This window comes from Protomyctophum parallelum, assembly GCF_964188405.1.
Source record: "Protomyctophum parallelum genome assembly, chromosome: 12".
Classification (NCBI taxonomy): domain Eukaryota; kingdom Metazoa; phylum Chordata; class Actinopteri; order Myctophiformes; family Myctophidae; genus Protomyctophum; species Protomyctophum parallelum.
In genome coordinates, this window is record NC_139712.1 from 29751484 (window position 1) to 29774647 (window position 23164).

Here is a 23164-nt window from a genome sequence, read left to right on the forward strand (position 1 = left end):
ATAACGGTAAAGCATTGCAATGTGGGAATACTTTGTTTTTTTTCATTTATCTAGAATATAATAAAAATGGACGCACAATAGACCTGGCATCTTCAAGATGCCAGAAGAAGTTCTATTGACCAAAACATCACCTAAATAACGTTGTCCTAATTGTGCAAGTAGTGTAGATGGGACCCATTTGTGGGTTGCGAACACATTTTTATGGGTCCCTGGGTTTTATGGGTTATTGTATTCTAGACGTCTGATCCCTGCCGATGCACCCTTCTCTGAGCTGATCGGGTAATATGCACAAGGCCTTTACCTATTTTCATTCATCAAAAGAAATCCATAAAAAAAAAATGCCATGTCGATGTCAAAAGGCTGACATAATTTCTAATCATTCAATACTGAAATGTCTCACTTTGTGCCTGGACAAAACAGGCTATCCCTGACCTGCCTGACATATCTAAATATTTGTTTTGTCAGGAATGTCTTCCAGAGCTCTAGACAGACTGTGGAGGAGGAGAATGGAACATTTGCCAGCAGCAGCAGCAGTAGCAGCACCATCCTTGGACGAGTCTTTTGTACTGTAGCTACAGATACATTTGTTACGTGCGTGAAAAGCCTGGTGTAGCCCAGCCGTATCACCTTCATAGATTCCAACCTGTATGAACTTCTATACAATTCCAAGCTCCATTATGTATTAAAAAAAATTAAAAATGTCAGCACTTGTGCAGGCAGGCTATTATTGTCCAGTAGTTGTTGTGAGAACGAATACACTATACACTTGTGGGGTCTCTCTCTCCCTCTCCTTCCTGACTCTATTAGATATAAATTATATTATATAATGTACTGTGATACACTAACATGTGCGAAAAATAAAAATGAAATTAATTAGAACATGGGAGCGTTTGGACAAAACAGTCTGTACCAGTTTGGAATATAAAAGAGGCAGTAGCACAGGCCTGGGCCGTGGCTCAGCGTTCCAGGCACCTTGGCCGGTAGCCCGAGCCTGGCAGTGTGCCGCGGGTTCGACTCCCGATCCCGACGGCCTTTACCGCATGTCACTCCCCCATCTCTCTCCCCCGTTTTCCTGTCAGCCTACTGTCTGTCTCTCTATAAAGAATATAAAATAAAGGCGAAAGCTGCAAAACAAAACATGCTCACCTGCAGCTGCTCTATCTGCCGGTAGGTCCACTCCAGCTCTATCTGACTGAAGCGCTTGTGCAGGCGGTACATGACGTTGGGCTCCGACACGGGGTGCACGGTGAAGGCGTTCTTAAACTGTGCGCTCTCCTCGCGCTCCGGGTCCGGGTTCTTCCCCAGCTCAAAGTAGCGATAGGTCATCTCCTGTGAAGGCAGCAAGGGTTCCTTTAGTGACAGAGATTAAAATAGGATGCATTTTGCATCCCAAAACGCAATAAAACAACGACCTCTGCATCCACGGGATGCACTACTGTCCTACTGTTTTTTTGTTCTAGTTTATTTCGCTAGCTTTAGTTATAATGATCATTTCTTCTTCTGTTTTCTACATGAATATAACCACACCATGCACTATATGTAAAGTGTCTTGAGACAATTTGTTGTGACTTGACACTTTAATAAAATTGAATTGAATTATAACCATAGAAAATGAAATGAGAGTTAAATGCTGCAATTTGTAAAAATGGCTCATGACTCATCTAAAAGACCATCCCTGCATCCTGGGACTCATTACATTGAGTCACTGTTAGTGTACTGGTAAGGAAGTGTAGAGTGTCCGCCCTGAGACTGGGAGGTCTGTGTTCGATCCCCAGCCAGGTCATATACCAAAGGAAATGGGACCCAGTGCCTCCCTGCTTGGCACTCAAGGGTTAGATCGGTCCCTACGACATACTAGTGTCAGGGAGGGTTTTGAAATTATTTTGAAATTAGAAAAAATATTTTGCAGTCCTGGAAAAGGTTTGGAATTCATCAAGGCTCCTGGAATTTATCAAAGGTCCTGAAAAACATATTTGTATATGTATTGTTTTTGGCTATTTATTTAGTCAATAAAAGCATTTTCCAAAACATCTAGAACATTACACGAAAGATGTAACATTATGTGATTGCAGCCTAATGTGTACCGGACGTGACACAAAGAACAGATCCTGTGCCCTAGGATTAGGATAGGTGGTGTAGCAAAGGATTTGGCACGAAATTTGGAATGGAATTATACCATATATATATTCTATGCTTTATTTTTGCTGCACTGTCTTTGGGCATTGCACATACAGTATGAGTACAACACTCATTATTGCGCTGATTGATATATAGGCCTGGATATTGGGTTAAATATTCTGGAAAGGTTTTGGAAATTGGTAACAATGTGTGGGAACCGTGTAGCATCAATGATGATTTGAATGTTGTTGTTATTTTTCATGTCATGATTATGAATTGAATACCCGGGACCTGAATGGAAACAAGACTGCATGTCGGTGATATCCTTTTGGACGTGTGCGTTTAACCGTACATTTCTGCCAATAAAGTATTCAATCAGTCAGTCATGTCCAGGGGGTGTACTTGTACATCGAGCTGCCCCACGCCACAGAAACAGGAGATAGGCTCCTGCCCTATATCCGCCTCATGGCTCAGCACGGCTAACTTACAATACTTGTCAAGAAGACCCATAATTGATGCTGACCAGAAAAAGCGCCGCTCGCACGCAGAGCTTTGTGTGCGACTGTTCTCGCCACAGCAGGACGTCTGGTTTATGATCCTAGGTTACTGAGGCACTACACAGTCTCTATGCATTAAATGTATATTTTTGTCTTTACCTTGATTACTGTAAGTCGCTCTGTATTAAGAGTGTCTGCTAAATGCCTAAATTGTAATCAGAATGTGCGTAATTCTGTAAACATTTTTCCCCCGACCGAGGCGGAAAGTAAATCTTCATGTGTACGAGTGGAATGTGCGGCCAGTGAGAACGGCTGCTTTCATAACATGGAGTGGAATGAGATCAGCGTCCGTGAGCTCCTGCTTGCGCTCCTGGTGGGTTCCTTTCAAGCATCAAGCCTCCATTATGCTGTGCTCGTGCTGTCTGCATTTTCCTACTGTTTGCCTAAGACATTATTATAGGTATGTTGTTTTGAAAGAATAGAGGTTTGCACATTAGCAGCAGTATACTTCGAGAAACGGATGTGCTTTGGCACATAGGCGTTTACATCCTTGGCATTTGGCTGACATTTAAAAGCAGACAGGGATTCAGTATCTTCCTCAAGATTACCTAGAAAAGACACATGGCTGCAATGGGGCTTGAACATGGAAGCTTTGCGTTATTGGACTTTACGGGCACCCTTCTGCCACCTGTTTGATTGATTGATTGAAATACTGAATACTTTATTAGTATTAGTTAGAAATGTAAACAGCACGTGGTACAGTCAGACATTAAGGCGTTCACACGGCAGATGCAAAGATACAGCACAGACTGACATACTCACCGATACGGGTATCAGCATTTTAGGCAGCATCGGCAGCTATCGGAACAACTCAAAAATCCCATTGTGGCCCTAAGTATTCAATGAATAAACAGCGTATATTTACCTGATGCACCTCCACACAGCTGAGGCCCAGGTAGTCAATGATGCAGCGGCCCAGCCACTCGTCGGGCCTCACGCTGAGGATGTCGTTGCGGCAGGTGTCCAGGTGCGGCTGCAGCCGGGCCAGCAGGCTGCGTGACAGCAGGTAGCCGTAGCCGCCGTGGCAGTACCGAGCCTTCTCCTCCCCGCCGATGAACTCCTCGGCCCGGCCCATGTACAGGTCCTGCCCCGCGCTGAGGTGACCCACCTAGGGACGACGGGACGGCGATAATCGTTTATTATCCTATTACGCTCACAATAAATCGTATCGCAGAGATTTTTGATTTATCGTTAAATTGTCCTCCATCATCATCATCATCATCATACACTAGGATATTAGCTTTTGTTGGGCTGCAAATTCATTACCACTTTTTAAACCCTCTACTCTACTTGATAAAACAAATCTATAAAGACCGCATTTGGTACGTTCTTAATTAACTCCACACGCAAATCGAATCGCCAGAAAAAGCAGATCTACAATTTCACAACACGTAGAGCGTTGTGAGCTCATAGATCAGCTATTTTTGGTGAACGTCCCCCCCCCCCGCCCAGAATAGGGAAGCTGCTGGGGATTCAAGTGCTTAAACAAACGCTTAAACAAAGGCAAAAGCATACTCTCACTGATCATGATGTGTCCAGGTGCTTCAGAAGATGTATTCGAGAACTGATTATCACGATAATATCGTGGTTAAATCTCCATAATGTTTGCTGTGATAAATGGTAACATGTCATTTCCATACACTGACTCCCATATCCCTATAGTTTAGTCAGTCACCCACCAGCTCAGCCAGCCTCTCTGCCTGCATGTAGGTGTCGTCCTGGGCCAGGTAGAACCAGTCGTAGTCCAGGCCGTAGTGCTGGTGGAGGTGGCGCACCGTCTCGTACATCAGCCACACAGGGCGGTCGTCGCCGTGCGCCACCACCGCCATGCCGTGCGGCACCTTGGGGCTGCGCAGGCCCGTGAAGAAGAAGGTGCGGTGGAAGTGGTGCGCCACCGTGCGGTTCACCGCCACGGCCAGCGTGTTGAGGGTGGCGCGCGACGTCAGCACGCCCACCAGCAGGCGCTCCCGGATGCCCAGCTCCGTGTGGATGTAGCGGGTCCTGCATGGAGGGGCGGCGGGAGGAGAGTTGCATGGAACGGTGAGAGGTTTCAAAAAGCTTTAATAGAACATGTACTACATGTGCACGGTCTCAATGTGACAAGGCTGTAGCTGTACCCCCAGGCTCAAACTATACATACCCCATTCTATACTATACATTCCCCTTTCTTTCTTAAATTGCTTCTTTTTTTTTGCTGCGTTTTGACACTTGCTTTGGCAATGTAAATATGCTTTAATAGCTATAGGGAAAATCTAGTCACATTTTCAGTTAGATCTACATTTGCCAGCGCTTTAAATTCTTTCTCTGAAACTATTAAACAAGCATATACTAGCCGAAATACCTTGTAATTACAAACTATAATTGGCAGCCAGAGTTGAGGTGAGTCAATGGCTCCACTCTCGAAACAGATTACCAAATCATAGCCGTGTACATTTTGAAAGGAAGAGTTTGTCTCCATTATACTTACATAAAGCTAAGATAAGCTTATCTAAGCTTTTATTTTTCTTCCCACAGTCCATGATCAGACCCTTAGGCCCAAACCGCACCAATGCAGCTCCTTGCAACAAAACAGTATAGTCATACATGCACGTTAACTACTCACAACCGGTTGCAAGGACTTGCATGGAGAATAATTGGTACAGTTTGGGCCTAAATAGCATGAAAGAGTGTGACTTTGAAATAACCCTCAGCACTGCACTCTCACACAGATATTTGTGCCCTGTATTTAGTGTTGGTATGAGTGTTTTAACTATAGGTTTTAGGTTGACATTTTGACATTTCATTTTGTTTTTTTATAGTAGTGGAGCTTCCGAGCATATGGTTTTTCACAGTATGTACTTAATCCACTAACCCCCTAAGTGACAATAAAGTTAATCTGAAAGGGTCTACTCTACTGGGTCCAATTCTTGCATCAGCAGCAAATGTCACAATATTTCCCTTCATGTGGAAAATGTTGCTAAGGCTGCATAGCATACGTACGTTTACTAAAAATAAATGCATTCATAATCATGACACCCTGGAATGAGGCAAGGGGAGAACAGCTCCAATCCTAAATCAGCTCCACCCCTGGCCCCAAGCCCTCACAGAAATGAAGTAATGGAGGAAGACCTGTGTGTGTACAGGTAATATATTAGTCTAGATTAGTGGTTCTCAAACTAATAAAATTAAATTAAAATCAAGGACCCCCAAAATGAACTCCCAGAGTTTCCATGTGCTCTAGCTTCATCCATCCAACAGCAACTCAACAAACTATACCCCAGCATGGTGCGTTAGTGCAATAACAGAGGACTTTTATTCCAACTCACCTCATGACTTTCTTGTGAGGCTTGTTGGGGTCTTTGTGATATGGAATGACGCGTGGCTGGAAGTCCTGCTCGTTTCCATTCCCGTCCCTAGAGTCCCCCCCGTGCAGGGGGTCACCCCCTCCCCCCAGGAAGACCCTCCCGTTGCCCCCCAGCTCATCCCCACACGAGTCCTCGGCCTCCCCTTGGGTCCAGGACACCATCAACAGGCTCAGGCTGCAGCCCAGAGACAGCCCCAGTATGAGGGGCAGAGCAGGCCTGAACACGGCCAGGAAGGACGAGAGACGCATGATCTAGTTGGGTCTATAAAAGCAGAAGCCGCCGCCGGGGGAACAATGTCACCAGTGTTTCTACGCGGAGTTTAAACGTGTTAAGGTGTCATGTGTCATATTTGAGCATAAATATTTGTTGTTGCCAAACTTGCCATTGACCTCTTCTGTTTAAGTGTTCTGTTAACATATGTGCAATAAATCTGTTGTCCACTATGCAGCCAAGATAACCTGTTAACACCACCATCACATTAACCATACATATAGCCTAGTAACAAACATTACACTCTCTCTACTTAACTGTCGTTCTGAGTTTTTTTTCCTCCATGTGCAGCTTAATTGTAGAAGAAGTACATGTTTGGGCAACGCATTTACGCGTGACAATCTGAACTATGCGTTAATAACATCGCTATAACGGAATAATAAGCACTTCAACGTGCATCCCTGCAGTTTATAATTAATGATTAAAAATAGCTTAATGTAGCTAACAATTAGCTCAGTGACGTTCTAGATGCAGAGCTGGGTGTATTCTGGTTTAAGTTGAAGCGCCTGAAGACAATAGAAGCTATAATAACAATAACGGCCCTACCTGGAAGACGGGTATAGATTAGGTTCTTATACGGCGTTTAAAATATATAGTATACAGTCCTACACCAGTGAAACCATGATGATCCACAGACATGCTAGCCAGCTAGCATCACGTCGAGGCTGTTCCTCTTAGTTCCAGTTCCTTCCTCTAAACCCCATAGGGGAACAAGAAGAAGTCACTAACACATCATCATCGTCATGTCGTCCTCCACTGATCGATGCACGGATCATCATCACCTCCTCCTCCCCCCAAACAAACGATCGCCACCCGCCGGTCCACAGCAGACAGACAGTCACAGACAGACAGGACAGGACAGGACAGGAGGAGCAGCTTTCAGAGCCTTTGCACAGTGTGGCGCCACTTGGCAGCCTGTGTGTGTGCTTGTAGCGGCTGCCTGGTAACCAACCAACTATACGCTTTGGACGGAGAGCAGAGCAGCAGAGACACCACTGGAGCTGTACTGTACTGTCTGTAGTGTGTGTGTGCGTGTGTGCGTGTGTGCGTGTGTGCGTGTGTGCGTGTGTGCGTGTGTGCGTGTGTGCGTGTGTGCGTGTGTGCGTGTGTGCGTGTGTGTGTGTGTGTGTGTGTGTGTGTGTGATTCGCTGATATTACCGCCAGGGGGCACAGCTTCGCAGCCCGATGTACAACGGGGCAGTTGTCTTTGTAGTTTGTAGGCTATGTTAGCATCCTGGAAAGTGGAAACCAATCCCTCACTACCGATATGTGGGCTCCGTCTTTTGAGCTAATTTAGAACTTCCTGTCTGAGAGCTAGCTAATTTAAGACATCCGGTTGCCTTCAGAATAAAATAAGGTTATTTAATTAATAATTATTACATTACATTATTAGTATTATTATTACATTACAGTTATTGTAAAGACACACATTATGTTTCTGTGTAAAAATAAGTAATTAAATAACATCAAAAAGTTATCTAAATGGATAAATGCTATTCACTGGAGTGAATATTCTATTATATTCTAAAAACGACTTATAAATCCTAAAGCCTTGTTTATACTTCACTGTGCAACGGTCCTATGCTGGACAATAGCAGATATGCAAACTCACAGCACATCTCATTCAAGACACTGAACTTGCAGATCTGCCATTTTTGAACACACTATAAAGTTAACCATTTATCATGCTGCTCTACGTGGCACTGCATTCTGTGACATTAAACCAAATGGCATTTTCCACTCTATGACACTAGGCCTACTGTTCTACATTTTTGTCTAATAAAATAGGCTATTAATTTAATCAATCAAACTGCATTAACTAACAGAGATACTACTAACCAAGCTATCCATGTCAACATGCTCTATAGGAGTCTCAATAACAGGTATAAGTAACGTTTAATGTTTAGTAATTTTTAATGTAGCAGAAAAGGCCATTCATTGAACAGAGTTTTGCACAATTTTAACATCCCAGATCGATTGAAATATGAATCTACTGTGCTGTGCTACACCATGATATATTAAGAGTACAATAACATTCCATTGTGAATAAAAACGTATTAACCACAGTGTAACGCTAAAGGTTTCATCACAGGGCTGTCTGCTTCATGTAATATCATTAAAAGTGTTGTTGGTGACAGTTATATGAGTTGGAAGCATTAAGACCCATTTTAACCCTCAATGGCTTCCTTTCTGACAAATAACTTTATTGTAAAAAAAAAAAAAAAAAAGATTCACGCGTAGCTATTTTGCATTTACAATAGAGCACCGAAGTCTGACGTCACTTTCAGTAGAGGGCGTCAGTCCCCAGGTTCATGTATTTGTTTAGTTGCATTGAAAGCCTCATTATAACAACTGTGTTTGAACAATAAACATGTCACCCCGGCCGCTTCACTCATATGGATATGAAGAATCAACTGACTGAGAGAAAACGCTAATGTTACTGCTGCTGAATTAGTTCGATTTTCGCTAGAAGCAGACCGTATCATATATGAGTGACTGACTGTTGCAAACGATACAGAGACACCTCCCTGACAATAACGCCGAGACAGCTTGTTTATTTTTGGACCACAACGCTGTAGACCAGGGGAATGGTCGGGATGAGCCAGTTACGTCAGGACTTCGGTGCTCAATGAGAAGCGGATGGGACCAAGGGACCCGGATGTAACGTAGAAGGACTACAATAAATTCACTGTTAAATCTCGCGGGCGTGGCCTCACACCGGAAGGAAGTGCCGCCGTCCTCAAATACGGAAGAGACGCGTGGAGGTCGGCTTGGTCAGTGTTTGTTTGGAAGTGCCACGTCACCATCTTCCGGGTCCGTCTTCGGAGCAAGTAAGTGATTAAATGTTATTTAATACTTAACGCTGTTGTTGTTTTTGTGTTCAAACGTCTATCACTTGAAGTTACTTGTTATGATGTTTATATATGATGTTTGTACGAAACCGTAAAACTGTGTTTCAGTAGCCCAATGGTTACTGTTGAAGGTTTATAAACAACGGCCCGTCGATGACCGAGTGTTTTTCCTTCTTACCAAAACAAACACAATTGTTTTTCCATCTAGTCGAGGTCCATTATTCATTAAGTATTTGAGCCACGGACCACCATGTTACATTTATAGACTCACATTAGAAATGAGCGAGTTATGATTAAAAGAACGTATAAGACGTATGATCTTGGCTCTTTGCTCTTTAACACACGACACAGACGGCTAGCTAACTAGGCTAGCTAGCTTCTAGCCTGTTGTTTGTTGGTGAAAGACTCCAAGCTGGGAAGTGTATTTCAGCGAGTAGCTATACGTGGTTTTGTTTATTTTCTGTAAAGTATAACCCTCGCTGCTACTCGCTGAAATACACTTCCCAGCTTGGAGTAAATAAACAAAACCACGTATAGCTACTCGCTGAAATACACTTCCCAACTTGGAGTCTTTCACCAACAAACAACAGGCTAGAAGCTAGCTAGCCTAGTTAGCTAGCCGTCTGTGTCGCTCATTTCTTGCTCATTTAAAAAAAGGTTATATACTATGTAAACTATGAAATGCAGGCTTTCATTTGGTATATAGAACGTTTGTGTAGGCCGTCTCTATGAAACGGTATCAATTGAAAAGGAAATGTCGGGAAATCGCTTGATTTTTTCCCTCGCGCACCCAGCGCCAAGATCACGCGTCGTGTAGGCCGTCTCTACGAAACTGTATCAATTGACTAATGATCATTATGACTTGCTGTTTGCTGTATCTGTTTTTTTTAAATAGCAAAATACTGGGTCAATTGTCTGACTTTGATTGCTTAAAGTAGACCTGCATAAAATTCTGTACTGCAGCTATTTACAACCAGGTAGTGTATAAGTTAAATTGAATTGTTGTACTTTCAAAAGGGTTTATTGGGGCACCTAAGGTTTTAGATCTCATTCTTCTGCCCTTTGTTTCATTGCACACATGTTAAAGCATTGGTCTAAACTACATAGCCTATATCCATTGAAAACTCTGTTAGCCTACTAGTTACTTTTTAGATTGTATTATTACAAAATATACACTAAACAACTTCAGTCCTATATTTCTTTACTTTAACTTACTTTTACTTTAACCTAGTGGGGGAGTGCTTAGTGGGTGGGGGAGTGATTATGCAAGAAATTAGGGTTGTGGACAAGTATCTATTGTCACACCCATTCAAGTGGTGCTAAAATTTCAGGATTTTTTGCATGGCTTATTCTCTGCTTTGGGGTTTCTGTTTCAACAAGTTTTAGATGGTCATATCTCCTTCAATTATTGTCCAATTTCATTGAATGATACATCATATGAAAGCTTACATTCTGTACTTTAATAATTTACTGTAATCTGTAAAAATCGAGTTGAGGCATATTCTGCTGGCACTGGTCACAGATTCTAAACACAACAAGTAACTTAAAAAGTGATAACATGTTTGAGCCACGGACCACCATTTCACATTAATAGACTCTCACAATGGTGGTCAGTGGCTCAAATGGGTCTGAGAGACTAGATGGCGTCAAATGTTGGTCCGTGGTTCAAACGCTGAATAAATAATCGACTAGAGGTGAGAAGAGTATTGTTTGGTAGGTAAAGGACACACATTCTGTGAAAATTGGCGCGAAGCAACAAACATTCTTTGAAATTGGTGGGAAACGATCCCGGGCACTCATGTTAACAAAGCTCAGTCACTAACCACTATGCTACAATCAGCATTATATAATTAAAGGATCAAAAGTAGCAATCTTCTACATTCTCTAATTGTGTAGTTTTTTGGAAATTAAGCAGATGCTTAACAACAATTGAACTATTGAGAGTGTAAAGATCTACTATTGGGGTCAATTTAGCCTGACCTAAGCAGAGACATTTCTGGCCTAGATGGGAGGGTCGCGTCTCAGAAAAGCGCGCACCCTGTTTGGATCTCATCGATCTGTCCGTCACCCCCGGCCCCTCCTCTCCCCCCTAGTGCAGCGCTACGTCACATCATTTAGAGCGACGCCTACGCGGAAGGGTTGACTCCCACTTTTAGACTGGTTCAGCCCACGGCTTTTTCCAGGCTTTCATCTTTCGCGCAGACGAAATGAAAGCCTGGGTATCGAGGCTAGGGTCAATTTGGTTACCTAAATTAAATTGCTCTGTATTGTGACAGTAATCATTGCTATAGAGTGTGTGTTCAGTAACAGTGTTAAATAGCTCTATAGTGTGACAGAAATCATTGCTATAGTGTGTGTTCAGTAACAGTGTTAAATAGATATTGTGACAGTAATCATTGCTATAGTGTGTTCAGTAACAGTGTTAAATAGCTCTATATTGTGACAGTAATCATTGCTATAGTGTTTGTTCAGTAACAGAGGTCTCCCGGTCTCTCCAGCTTTTTGTTAAACACAGTCCCATAGTCACAGTACCTCCCATTCACTCCCACTCAGTCCCATTCACTCCCATTCACTTTTATTCACTCCCATTCAGTCACATAGTAACAGTACATCCCATTCAGTCCCATTCACTCCCATAGTATCAGTCCCATAGTAACAATACCTCCCATTCACTCCCATCCACTCCCATGCACTCCCATAGTATCAGTCCCATAGTAACAGTACCTCCCTTTCACTCCCATTCAGTCCCATAGTATCAGTAACTCCCATTATCTTGCAACACAGCAGCCAAGTATATGCAGAACACGTATACACGCATTTGACATAACACAAACAACAAGACAATTTACATACATAAAGACAAGAGCAATATCCACCGCTTTGATTATCCTGTGGCTACTACAACTCCTGATTAAACCCTTTTCTATTTATTAAAGAGCTGGAGAGACAGGAATATTCCTGTTACTGAACACACACTATAGCAATTATTACTGTCACAATAACTTTGTACTTTTGCTACTGATGTTTGTGTGCAACATTTGAGCTGGTGTCAAGTCACCTTAATTCAAGTGATAGATTATATACAGGGGCATGCCATATGGTCTACCTGCACAGCCTTTGTGATTACTGGTAGATCACGATGTACCTTTTGGGCACCCCTGCAATACAGGATTCCTGTCCAGAATTGTTTTTTATTAAATATAGAGGGTTTAAGTGTAGGGTTTGTCATGTTGGTGTTCTCTATAACTTTTCGTCCTGGGCATGACGTTAAACTGTCCAGTGTAACTCCAAGTTACATGGGGTGGGTATGGTTTGAGAGTTTGTGATGCTCAGTTCTTTTTTTGCGTCTCGGTTCCTCAGGTGGAAGCTGCATAGTTGGGTTTTTGATGGGTTGGGTTTCAAGTGGCTGGTCGTTTGTTTAGATATTGAAAAGGAGGGGGGCGAGCGCGCTACCTTGTGGGAGGCCGTTCTTTTCGGCTTTCCATTTACTCCTCTGGTCATTTAACTGAACATAGAAGCGCCTGTTGTTGAGGAGGCTTTTCCTGACCATTGTGCGGTGTTGGACAGTGTCGTAGGCAGCAGAGAGATCTCTGAATGCTGCTCCAGTTATTTGTTTCCCCTCAAACCCATCCTCAATGTGTTGGGTGAGGTTGAGCTCTGTCCAGCACAGGAGCGGCTGGGACGGAAACCAGCTTGGTCTTTAGTCAGCTTGGTATCTATGAGTGGCAACAAGGCGTTGGAGTAGCAGCTTCTCATATAGCCTTGTAGGTGATGCAGAGGGAAATGGGTCGGTAGCTCTTTGTGGATAATGGGTCTATGCCAGGTTTAGGGATTGCAACCACGTTGGCCTTTTCCCAGACAGAAGGGATGGTTTTCTGTGCTATGCATGTGTTCAGCATCCCCACAAGCCAGGTCTTTGCGTTGGGTCCCAGGTGCTGTAACATTTCTGCCAGTAGGTCATCAATCCCTGCTGCTTTTCCGGGTTTCAACTTTCCCATTGCAGTTTCAAGTTCTTCTAGGTCGAAGGGTTTGGTTTGAGGGCTGGCTGATTGTGGTTGGTCTGATACCACTGTGCGATGGTATTCTCCTGTGGGTCGGTGGCGGTCTTGGTCACAACTGGTGGCCAACAGTTGTAACCAACACCGCCACCGACCCACATAGAATACCATCGCACAGTGGTATCAGACCAACCACAATCAGCCAGCCCTCAAACCAAACCCTTCGACTTAGAAGAACGTGAAACTGCAATGGGAAAGTTGAAACCCGGAAAAGCAGCAGGGATTGATGGCATACTGGCAGAAATGATACAGCACCTGGGACCTATCGCAAGGACCTGGCTTGTGGGGATGCTGAACACATGCATAGCACAGAAAACCATCCCTTCTGTTTGGAAAAAGGCTGGAGTAGTTGCAATCCCTAAACCTGGCAAAGACCCATTATCCCTGAAGAGCTACCGACCCATTTCCCTCCTCTGCATCACCTACAAGCTCTATGAGAGGCACTACAATTTCTGAACAGACTATATTTACATCAATATGTCTGGGTCCCCACCTACTCACTCAGGGTTGACGTGTCACACCTGCAGTGATGGGAGGGGCACCAAAATGTGGTATTTTGATTGTTTAATGGGGGCACTCCCTTAGTATAAAAGTGTATGTTTTGTGTACACATGACCTGATGAAGATCAAATGGATCGAAACGCTGTCAGTATTTCAACAAAGAACGTCTTTCTTATACCTGTGGTGTGCGGGCTCCATCCAATACCTACACCAGTTGTGATGCAACAGAGTTTGCTGTGACCGTTGTGAATTATGGGTGGTGTGGTTTTTGCCAAGACGGTGGATTGTGGCCCATGCCTTCCTGCTGTTATTTGACATGTTGGTGTTCTCTATATCTTTTCGTCCTGGGCATGACGTTAAACTGTTCCGTTCGAGAGGACCAGCGACCCTCGAATGTAAACGGCCACGAAAGGAAATTATGTGTGTGTGAGGTGTTCTCTATAGGTTGGGTTTCAGGTGGTTGTATTGTAGTAGCTTGACATTTCTTGGAGGGCACTTTCAAGGACAGACTCAATCTTCTGGAAGTCTGCTTGTTGGGTCGTAATGCAGAGGTTGTCGGCGTAGATGAAACGCTGGCATTAGGCATTGGGTAGTGGCTGGTCGTTTGTGTAGATATTGAAAAGGAGGGGGGCGAGCACGCTACCTTGTTGGAGGCCGTTCTTTTGGGCTTTCCATTTACTCCTCTGGTCATTTAACTGGACATAGAAGCGCCTGTTGTTGAGGAGGCTTTTCCTGACTATTGTGCGGTGTTGGACAGTGTCGTAGGCAGCAGAGAGATCTCTGAATGCTGCTCCAGTTATTTGTTTCCCCTCAAACCCATCCTCAATGTGTTGGGTGAGGTTGAGCTCTGTCCAGCACAGGAGCGGCTGGGACGGAAACCAGCTTGGTCTTTAGTCAGCTTGGTATCTATGAGTGGCAACAAGGCGTTGGAGTAGCAGCTTCTCATATAGCCTTGTAGGTGATGCAGAGGGAAATGGGTCGGTAGCTCTTTGTGGATAATGGGTCTTTGCCAGGTTTAGGGATTGCAACCACTTTGGCCTTTTCCCAGACAGAAGGGATGGTTTTCTGTGCTATGCATGTGTTCAGCATCCCCACAAGCCAGGTCTTTGCGTTGGGTCCCAGGTGCTGTAACATTTCTGCCAGTAGGTCATCAATCCCTGCTGCTTTTCCGGGTTTCAACTTTCCCATTGCAGTTTCAAGTTCTTCTAGGTCGAAGGGTTTGGTTTGAGGGCTGGCTGATTGTGGTTGGTCTGATACCACTGTGCGATGGTATTCTCCTGTGGGTCGGTGGCGGTCTTGGTCACAACTGGTGGCCAACAGTTGTAACCAACACCGCCACCGACCCACATAGAATACCATCGCACAGTGGTATCAGACCAACCACAATCAGCCAGCCCTCAAACCAAACCCTTCGACTTAGAAGAACGTGAAACTGCAATGGGAAAGTTGAAACCCGGAAAAGCAGCAGGGATTGATGACCTACTGGCAGAAATGTTACAGCACCTGGGACTCAACGCAAAGACCTGGCTTGTGGGGATGCTGAACACATGCATAGCACAGAAAACCATCCCTTCTGTTTGGAAAAAGGCTGGAGTAGTTGCAATCCCTAAACCTGGCAAAGACCCATTATCCCCGAAGAGCTACCGACCCATTTCCCTCCTCTGCATCACCTACAAGCTCTATGAGAGGCACTACAATTTCTGAACAGACTATATTTACATCAATATGTCTGGGTCCCCACCTACTCACTCAGGGTTGACGTGTCACACCTGCAGTGATGGGAGGGGCACCAAAATGTGGTATTTTGATTGTTTAATGGGGGCACTCCCTTAGTATAAAAGTGTATGTTTTGTGTACACATGACCTGATGAAGATCAAATGGATCGAAACGCTGTCAGTATTTCAACAAAGAACGTCTTTCTTATACCTGTGGTGTGCGGGCTCCATCCAATACCTACACCAGTTGTGATGCAACAGAGTTTGCTGTGACCGTTGTGAATTATGGGTGGTGTGGTTTTTGCCAAGACGGTGGATTGTGGCCCATGCCTTCCTGCTGTTATTTGACATGTTGGTGTTCTCTATATCTTTTCGTCCTGGGCATGACGTTAAACTGTTCCGTTCGAGAGGACCAGCGACCCTCGAATGTAAACGGCCACGAAAGGAAATTATGTGTGTGTGAGGTGTTCTCTATAGGTTGGGTTTCAGGTGGTTGTATTGTAGTAGCTTGACATTTCTTGGAGGGCACTTTCAAGGACAGACTCAATCTTCTGGAAGTCTGCTTGTTGGGTCGTAATGCAGAGGTTGTCGGCGTAGATGAAACGCTGGCATTAGGCATTGGGTAGTGGCTGGTCGTTTGTGTAGATATTGAAAAGGAGGGGGGCGAGCACGCTACCTTGTTGGAGGCCGTTCTTTTGGGCTTTCCATTTACTCCTCTGGTCATTTAACTGGACATAGAAGTGCCTGTTGTTGAGGAGGCTTTTCCTGACCATTGTGCGGTGTTGGACAGTGTCGTAGGCAGCAGAGAGATCTCTGAATGCTGCTCCAGTTATTTGTTTCCCCTCAAACCCATCCTCAATGTGTTGGGTGAGGTTGAGCTCTGTCCAGCACAGGAGCGGCTGGGACGGAAACCAGCTTGGTCTTTAGTCAGCTTGGTATCTATGAGTGGCAACAAGGCGTTGGAGTAGCAGCTTCTCATATAGCCTTGTAGGTGATGCAGAGGGAAATGGGTCGGTAGCTCTTTGTGGATAATGGGTCTTTGCCAGGTTTAGGGATTGCAACCACTTTGGCCTTTTCCCAGACAGAAGGGATGGTTTTCTGTGCTATGCATGTGTTCAGCATCCCCACAAGCCAGGTCTTTGCGTTGGGTCCCAGGTGCTGTAACATTTCTGCCAGTAGGTCATCAATCCCTGCTGCTTTTCCGGGTTTCAACTTTCCCATTGCAGTTTCAAGTTCTTCTAGGTCGAAGGGTTTGGTTTGAGGGCTGGCTGATTGTGGTTGGTCTGATACCACTGTGCGATGGTATTCTCCTGTGGGTCGGTGGCGGTCTTGGTCACAACTGGTGGCCAACAGTTGTAACCAACACCGCCACCGACCCACATAGAATACCATCGCACAGTGGTATCAGACCAACCACAATCAGCCAGCCCTCAAACCAAACCCTTCGACTTAGAAGAACGTGAAACTGCAATGGGAAAGTTGAAACCCGGAAAAGCAGCAGGGATTGATGACCTACTGGCAGAAATGTTACAGCACCTGGGACCCAACGCAAAGACCTGGCTTGTGGGGATGCTGAACACATGCATAGCACAGAAAACCATCCCTTCTGTTTGGAAAAAGGCTGGAGTAGTTGCAATCCCTAAACCTGGCAAAGACCCATTATCCCCGAAGAGCTACCGACCCATTTCCCTCCTCTGCATCACCTACAAGCTCTATGAGAGGCACTACAATTTCTGAACAGACTATATTTACATCAATATGTCTGGGTCCCCACCTACTCACTCAGGGTTGACGTGTCACACCTGCAGTGATGGGAGGGGCACCAAAATGTGGTATTTTGATTGTTTAATGGGGGCACTCCCTTAGTATAAAAGTGTATGTTTTGTGTACACATGACCTGATGAAGATCAAATGGATCGAAACGCTGTCAGTATTTCAACAAAGAACGTCTTTCTTATACCTGTGGTGTGCGGGCTCCATCCAATACCTACACCAGTTGTGATGCAACAGAGTTTGCTGTGACCGTTGTGAATTATGGGTGGTGTGGTTTTTGCCAAGACGGTGGATTGTGGCCCATGCCTTCCTGCTGTTATTTGACATGTTGGTGTTCTCTATATCTTTTCGTCCTGGGCATGACGTTAAACTGTTCCGTTCGAGAGGACCAGCGACCCTCGAATGTAAACGGCCACGAAAGGAAATTATGTGTGTGTGAGGTGTTCTCTATAGGTTGGGTTTCAGGTGGTTGTATTGTAGTAGCTTGACATTTCTTGGAGGGCACTTTCAAGGACAGACTCAATCTTCTGGAAGTCTGCTTGTTGGGTCGTAATGCAGAGGTTGTCGGCGTAGATGAAACGCTGGCATTAGGCATTGGGTAGTGGCTGGTCGTTTGTGTAGATATTGAAAAGGAGGGGGGCGAGCACGCTACCTTGTTGGAGGCCGTTCTTTTGGGCTTTCCATTTACTCCTCTGGTCATTTAACTGGACATAGAAGTGCCTGTTGTTGAGGAGGCTTTTCCTGACCATTGTGCGGTGTTGGACAGTGTCGTAGGCAGCAGAGAGATCTCTGAATGCTGCTCCAGTTATTTGTTTCCCCTCAAACCCATCCTCAATGTGTTGGGTGAGGTTGAGCTCTGTCCAGCACAGGAGCGGCTGGGACGGAAACCAGCTTGGTCTTTAGTCAGCTTGGTATCTATGAGTGGCAACAAGGCGTTGGAGTAGCAGCTTCTCATATAGCCTTGTAGGTGATGCAGAGGGAAATGGGTCGGTAGCTCTTTGTGGATAATGGGTCTTTGCCAGGTTTAGGGATTGCAACCACTTTGGCCTTTTCCCAGACAGAAGGGATGGTTTTCTGTGCTATGCATGTGTTCAGCATCCCCACAAGCCAGGTCTTTGCGTTGGGTCCCAGGTGCTGTAACATTTCTGCCAGTAGGTCATCAATCCCTGCTGCTTTTCCGGGTTTCAACTTTCCCATTGCAGTTTCAAGTTCTTCTAGGTCGAAGGGTTTGGTTTGAGGGCTGGCTGATTGTGGTTGGTCTGATACCACTGTGCGATGGTATTCTCCTGTGGGTCGGTGGCGGTCTTGGTCACAACTGGTGGCCAACAGTTGTAACCAACACCGCCACCGACCCACATAGAATACCATCGCACAGTGGTATCAGACCAACCACAATCAGCCAGCCCTCAAACCAAACCCTTCGACTTAAAAGAACGTGAAACTGCAATGGGAAAGTTGAAACCCGGAAAAGCAGCAGGGATTGATGGCATACTGGCAGAAATGATACAGCACCTGGGACCTATCGCAAGGACCTGGCTTGTGGGGATGCTGAACACATGCATAGCACAGAAAACCATCCCTTCTGTTTGGAAAAAGGCTGGAGTAGTTGCAATCCCTAAACCTGGCAAAGACCCATTATCCCCGAAGAGCTACCGACCCATTTCCCTCCTCTGCATCACCTACAAGCTCTATGAGAGGCACTACAATTTCTGAACAGACTATATTTACATCAATATGTCTGGGTCCCCACCTACTCACTCAGGGTTGACGTGTCACACCTGCAGTGATGGGAGGGGCACCAAAATGTGGTATTTTGATTGTTTAATGGGGGCACTCCCTTAGTATAAAAGTGTATGTTTTGTGTACACATGACCTGATGAAGATCAAATGGATCGAAACGCTGTCAGTATTTCAACAAAGAACGTCTTTCTTATACCTGTGGTGTGCGGGCTCCATCCAATACCTATACCAGTTGTGATGCAACAGAGTTTGCTGTGACCGTTGTGAATTATGGGTGGTGTGGTTTTTGCCAAGACGGTGGATTGTGGCCCATGCCTTCCTGCTGTTATTTGACATGTTGGTGTTCTCTATATCTTTTCGTCCTGGGCATGACGTTAAACTGTTCCGTTCGAGAGGACCAGCGACCCTCGAATGTAAACGGCCACGAAAGGAAACTGTGTGTGTGAGGTGTTCTCTATCATTTCATTCCAGACTTCACTGTCTATCTCCTGTGTTTTCCATTCATCTTGAGCGTTACACAGTCGTCTGATGTGCGGGGGGGAGGTGCCGGCTAGCGCATAAAGGCACGGACGGGACAGGTGTTGTCTTGACCCATCCCGTGATGATGCGACAGGTGTCATTTAGGGCTGTGTCGACCAATTTGGTGTGACGTGATCGGCTCCAGCTTGAGCAGGCATACTCTGCTGTAGAGAAAGACAGGGCCATGGCAGTTGCACGGATTGTTTGTGGGTCTGCGCCCCACTTGGGAGTTCACTAGTTTTCACAGGATGTTATTGTGGGTGTTGACCGTGGCTTTTGTGTTCTCCAGGTGTTTTTTTGAAGAAGAGTGTCCTGTCCAGTGTAACTCCAAGATACATGGGGTGGGTATGGTTGGAGAGTTTGTGACCATCCCAAGTGACGCTCAGTTCTTTTCTCGCGTCTCGGTTCCTCAGGTGGAAGCTGCATAGTTGGGTTTGTGTGTCTTTCTTTTTCTGTCTTTCTTTCTTAGGACGGAGATCAAGGTAGACGCCATAGGAAGGCTCAACACTAGCCGATGCCCCTAGAGATCCATCCCAAAGCTTCCCTCAGGGAGCACAGCAAGCCAGCTAGCCAGCAAGCCTGCCCAGTCAGCCAACGCAGCCAGTCTGCTCCGCCAGTCAGCCAGTGTAGAAAGTCAGGCTGCCAAGCCAGAGCATATCAGCCCTTGCAGTCAGCCATTGCAGCCATACCAGCCTTGCTCAGTCAGCTCAGCCAGGCCTCTCTTGAGGCCTGGCTCTCTGTCTGCCTGGCCCGGTCTGCCCTGCCCTGCCTTGCAGCAACAGAACCAGCCTTTCTGGAAAGCCAGCCAGCTCAGAATGCGAGCTGAGCAAGCCAGTGCAGCAGCAAGCCCAGACTAGGTTACCGCAGCCTTACTGTGCAGCCACAGCCACTCAGTCTAGACCAGCAGGAGCTGGCCAGGCTCCAACCCTTGCAGCGCAGCCTTAGGCCGGACAGTCCCCCTGCCTGCACTTTGTTGCCTTCCTGGCCTGTCTGCCTGCCTAGGCGCCTCGGTCTTCCTGTCTGTCTGCCTTGGCCTGCCAGTCTGAAACTGGTTTAGACTAACTGCGTGCTTGCCAGCTGCGCTGGCTTGCTGAGCTCGTATTCTGAGCTGGCTGGCTTGCCAGCAAGGCTGGTTCTGTTGCTGCAAGGCAGGGCGGGGCAGACCGGGCCAGGCAGACAGAGAGCCAGGCCTCGAGAGAGGCCTGGCTGAGCTGACTGAGCAAGGCTGGTATGGCTACAATGGTTGACTGCAAGGGCTGATGTGCGCTGGCTTGGCAGCCTGACTTTCTACACTGGCTGACTGGCGGAGCTGGCTGGCTGCGTTGGCTGACTGGGTGGGCTTGCTGGCTAGCTGGCTTGCTGGACTCCCTGAGGGAAGCTTTGGGATGGATCTCTAGGGGCATCGGCTTGTGTTGAGCCTTCCAACGGTGTCTACCTTGATCTTCGTCCTAAGAAAGAAAGACAGAAAAAGAAACACACACACAAACTCAACTATGCAGCTTCCACATGAGGAAGGCAGGCAGGCACGCAGGCAGGCACAAGCTGCCTGCGTGCTTGCTTCGCCCTCCAGTTGCTGCTCCAGTTATTTGTTTTCCCTCAAACCCATCCTCAATGTGTTGGGTGAGGTTGAGCTCTGTCCAGCACAGGACGGGACGGAAACCAGCTTGGTCTTTAGTCAGCTTGGTGTCTATGAGTGGTATGAGGCGTTGGAGTAGCAGCCTCTCTTGTAGGTGATGCAGAGGAGGGAAATGGGTCGGTAGCTCTTTGAGGATGATGGGTCTTTGCCAGGTTTGGGGATTGCAACCACTTTGGCTTTTCTCCAGACAGAAGGGATGGTTTTCTGTGCCATGCATGTGTTCAGCATCCCCACGAGCCAGGTCTTTGCGTTAGGTTCCAGGTGCTGTATAATTTCTGCCAGTATGTCATCAATCCCTGCTGCTTTTCCGGGTTTCAACTTTCCCATTGCAGTTTTGAGTTCTTCTAGGTCGAAGGGTTTGGTTTGAAGGCTGTCTGATACCACTGTGCGATGGTATTCTCCTGTGGGTCGTGGCGGTGTTGGTTACGACTGTTGGCCACCAGTTGTGATGCAACAGAGTTCGCTGTGACCGTTGTGAATTATGGGTGGCTCCCTGAGGTCCTTGATCGCCATTGGGTCCAACAGTGGTCATTGAAGCGTGCACACACATGCACACATGCACCTACACACACAGGGGCACATGCGTATGCACACCTGGACCTTTAAATGAACAACAACACAAAAACTAAGGCACTGGTGTCGGACTTCTGGTTTACCGGAACGGGGTTCAACTCCCTGCAGTGCCCTGCTCAATGTGTTGTATTTCATTCATTGGTCCATGGTCTCAGGTCATTGAGCGGCGCGCTATAGTGTGCGATTTTTCATCATTGTTGAGGATTTTTTAAAGGTGAAAATCAAGGAAAAGCAAAAGGCTATAGTCCATGGTCACGGAACGCATACTGGTCAAGGTCATTTATACTGGTGAAGATCATTTACTAGTCTTCTAAAGGTCATTTATACTGGTGAAGATCATTTACTAGTCTTCTAAAGGTCATTTATACTGGTCAAGGTCAATTACTAGTCTCATGAAGGTAATTTATACTGGTCACAGTCATATACTGGTCACGGTCATTTCTACTGGTGAAGGTCATTTATACTGGTCAAGGTCATTTGTACTTGTCAAGGTCATTTATACTGGTCAAGGTCATTTACTAGTCTTATTGAAGGTAATTTATACTGCTCAAGGTCATTGATATTGGTCAAGGTCATTAAGTGGCACGCTATAGTGCGCGATTCTTCATCATTGTTGAGGATTTGAAAAAAGGTTAAATTGCAGAAAAGCGAAAGGCTAAAGTCCATGGTCACGGAGGGCATACTATAGTATGTTGTTTTTCTTTTTTTTGGTGGTGTGCGGGCTCCATCCAATAACTACACCAGTTGTGATGCAATAGAGTTTGCTGTGACCGTTGTGAATTATGGGTGGTGTGGTCTTTGCCAAGACGGTGGATTGTGGCCCATGCCTTCCTGCTGTTATTTGTCATGTTGGTGTTCTCTATATCTTTTCGTCCTGGGCATGACGTTAAACTGTTCCGTTCGAGAGTACCAGCGACCCTCGAATGTAAACAGCCACGAAAGGAAATTATGTGTGTGAGGTGTTCTCTATGGGTTGGGTTTCAGGTGGTTGTATTGTAGTAGCTTGACATTTCTTGGAGGGCACTTTCAAGGACAGACTCAATCTTCTGGAAGTCTGCTTGTTGGGTCGTAATGCAGAGGTCGTCGGCGTAGATGAAACGCTGGCATTAGGCATTGGGTAGTGGCTGGTCGTTTGTTTAGATATTGAAAAGGAGGGGGGCGAGCGCGCTACCTTGTGGGAGGCCGTTCTTTTCGGCTTTCCATTTACTCCTCTGGTCATTTAACTGAACATAGAAGCGTCTGTTGTTGAGCAGGCTTTTCCTGACCATTGTGCGGTGTTGGACAGTGTCGTAGGCAGCAGAGAGATCTCTGAATGCTGCTCCAGTTATTTGTTTCCCCTCAAACCCATCCTCAATGTGTTGGGTGAGGTTGAGCTCTGTCCAGCACAGGAGCGGCTGGGACGGAAACCAGCTTGGTCTTTAGTCAGCTTGGTATCTGAGTGGCAACGAGGCGTTGGAGTAGCAGCTTCTCATATAGCCTTGTAGGTGATGCAGAGGGAAATGGGTCG

At 45.9% G+C, this 23164-nt stretch overlaps 2 protein-coding genes across 3 annotated transcripts in view; both read right to left on the reverse strand.

Annotated features, from left to right (window-relative positions):
* Nucleotides 1–23164, reverse strand: part of LOC310867949 (uncharacterized protein) — a 241974-nt gene that overhangs the window by 157974 nt on the left and 60836 nt on the right. The gene's annotated exons all lie outside the window — the stretch shown is intronic.
* The window catches only part of chpf2 (chondroitin polymerizing factor 2), a 131243-nt gene that overhangs the window by 2391 nt on the left and 105688 nt on the right, over nt 1–23164 (reverse strand). Inside the window, exons 2-5 of one of the 2 annotated variants that reach the window (XM_083778127.1) lie at nt 5981–6546; nt 4355–4676; nt 3541–3783; nt 1147–1329 (exon numbers count right to left, since the gene is read on the reverse strand). In XM_083778127.1, coding sequence (XP_083634253.1) covers nt 1147–1329; nt 3541–3783; nt 4355–4676; nt 5981–6267 — 1035 coding nt within the window. In that variant the 5' untranslated portion in view covers nt 6268–6546. Of the gene's footprint in view, nt 1–1146; nt 1330–3540; nt 3784–4354; nt 4677–5980; nt 7193–23164 lie in introns of those variants that run through there. The other variant, XM_083778126.1, reaches the window with a different exon arrangement.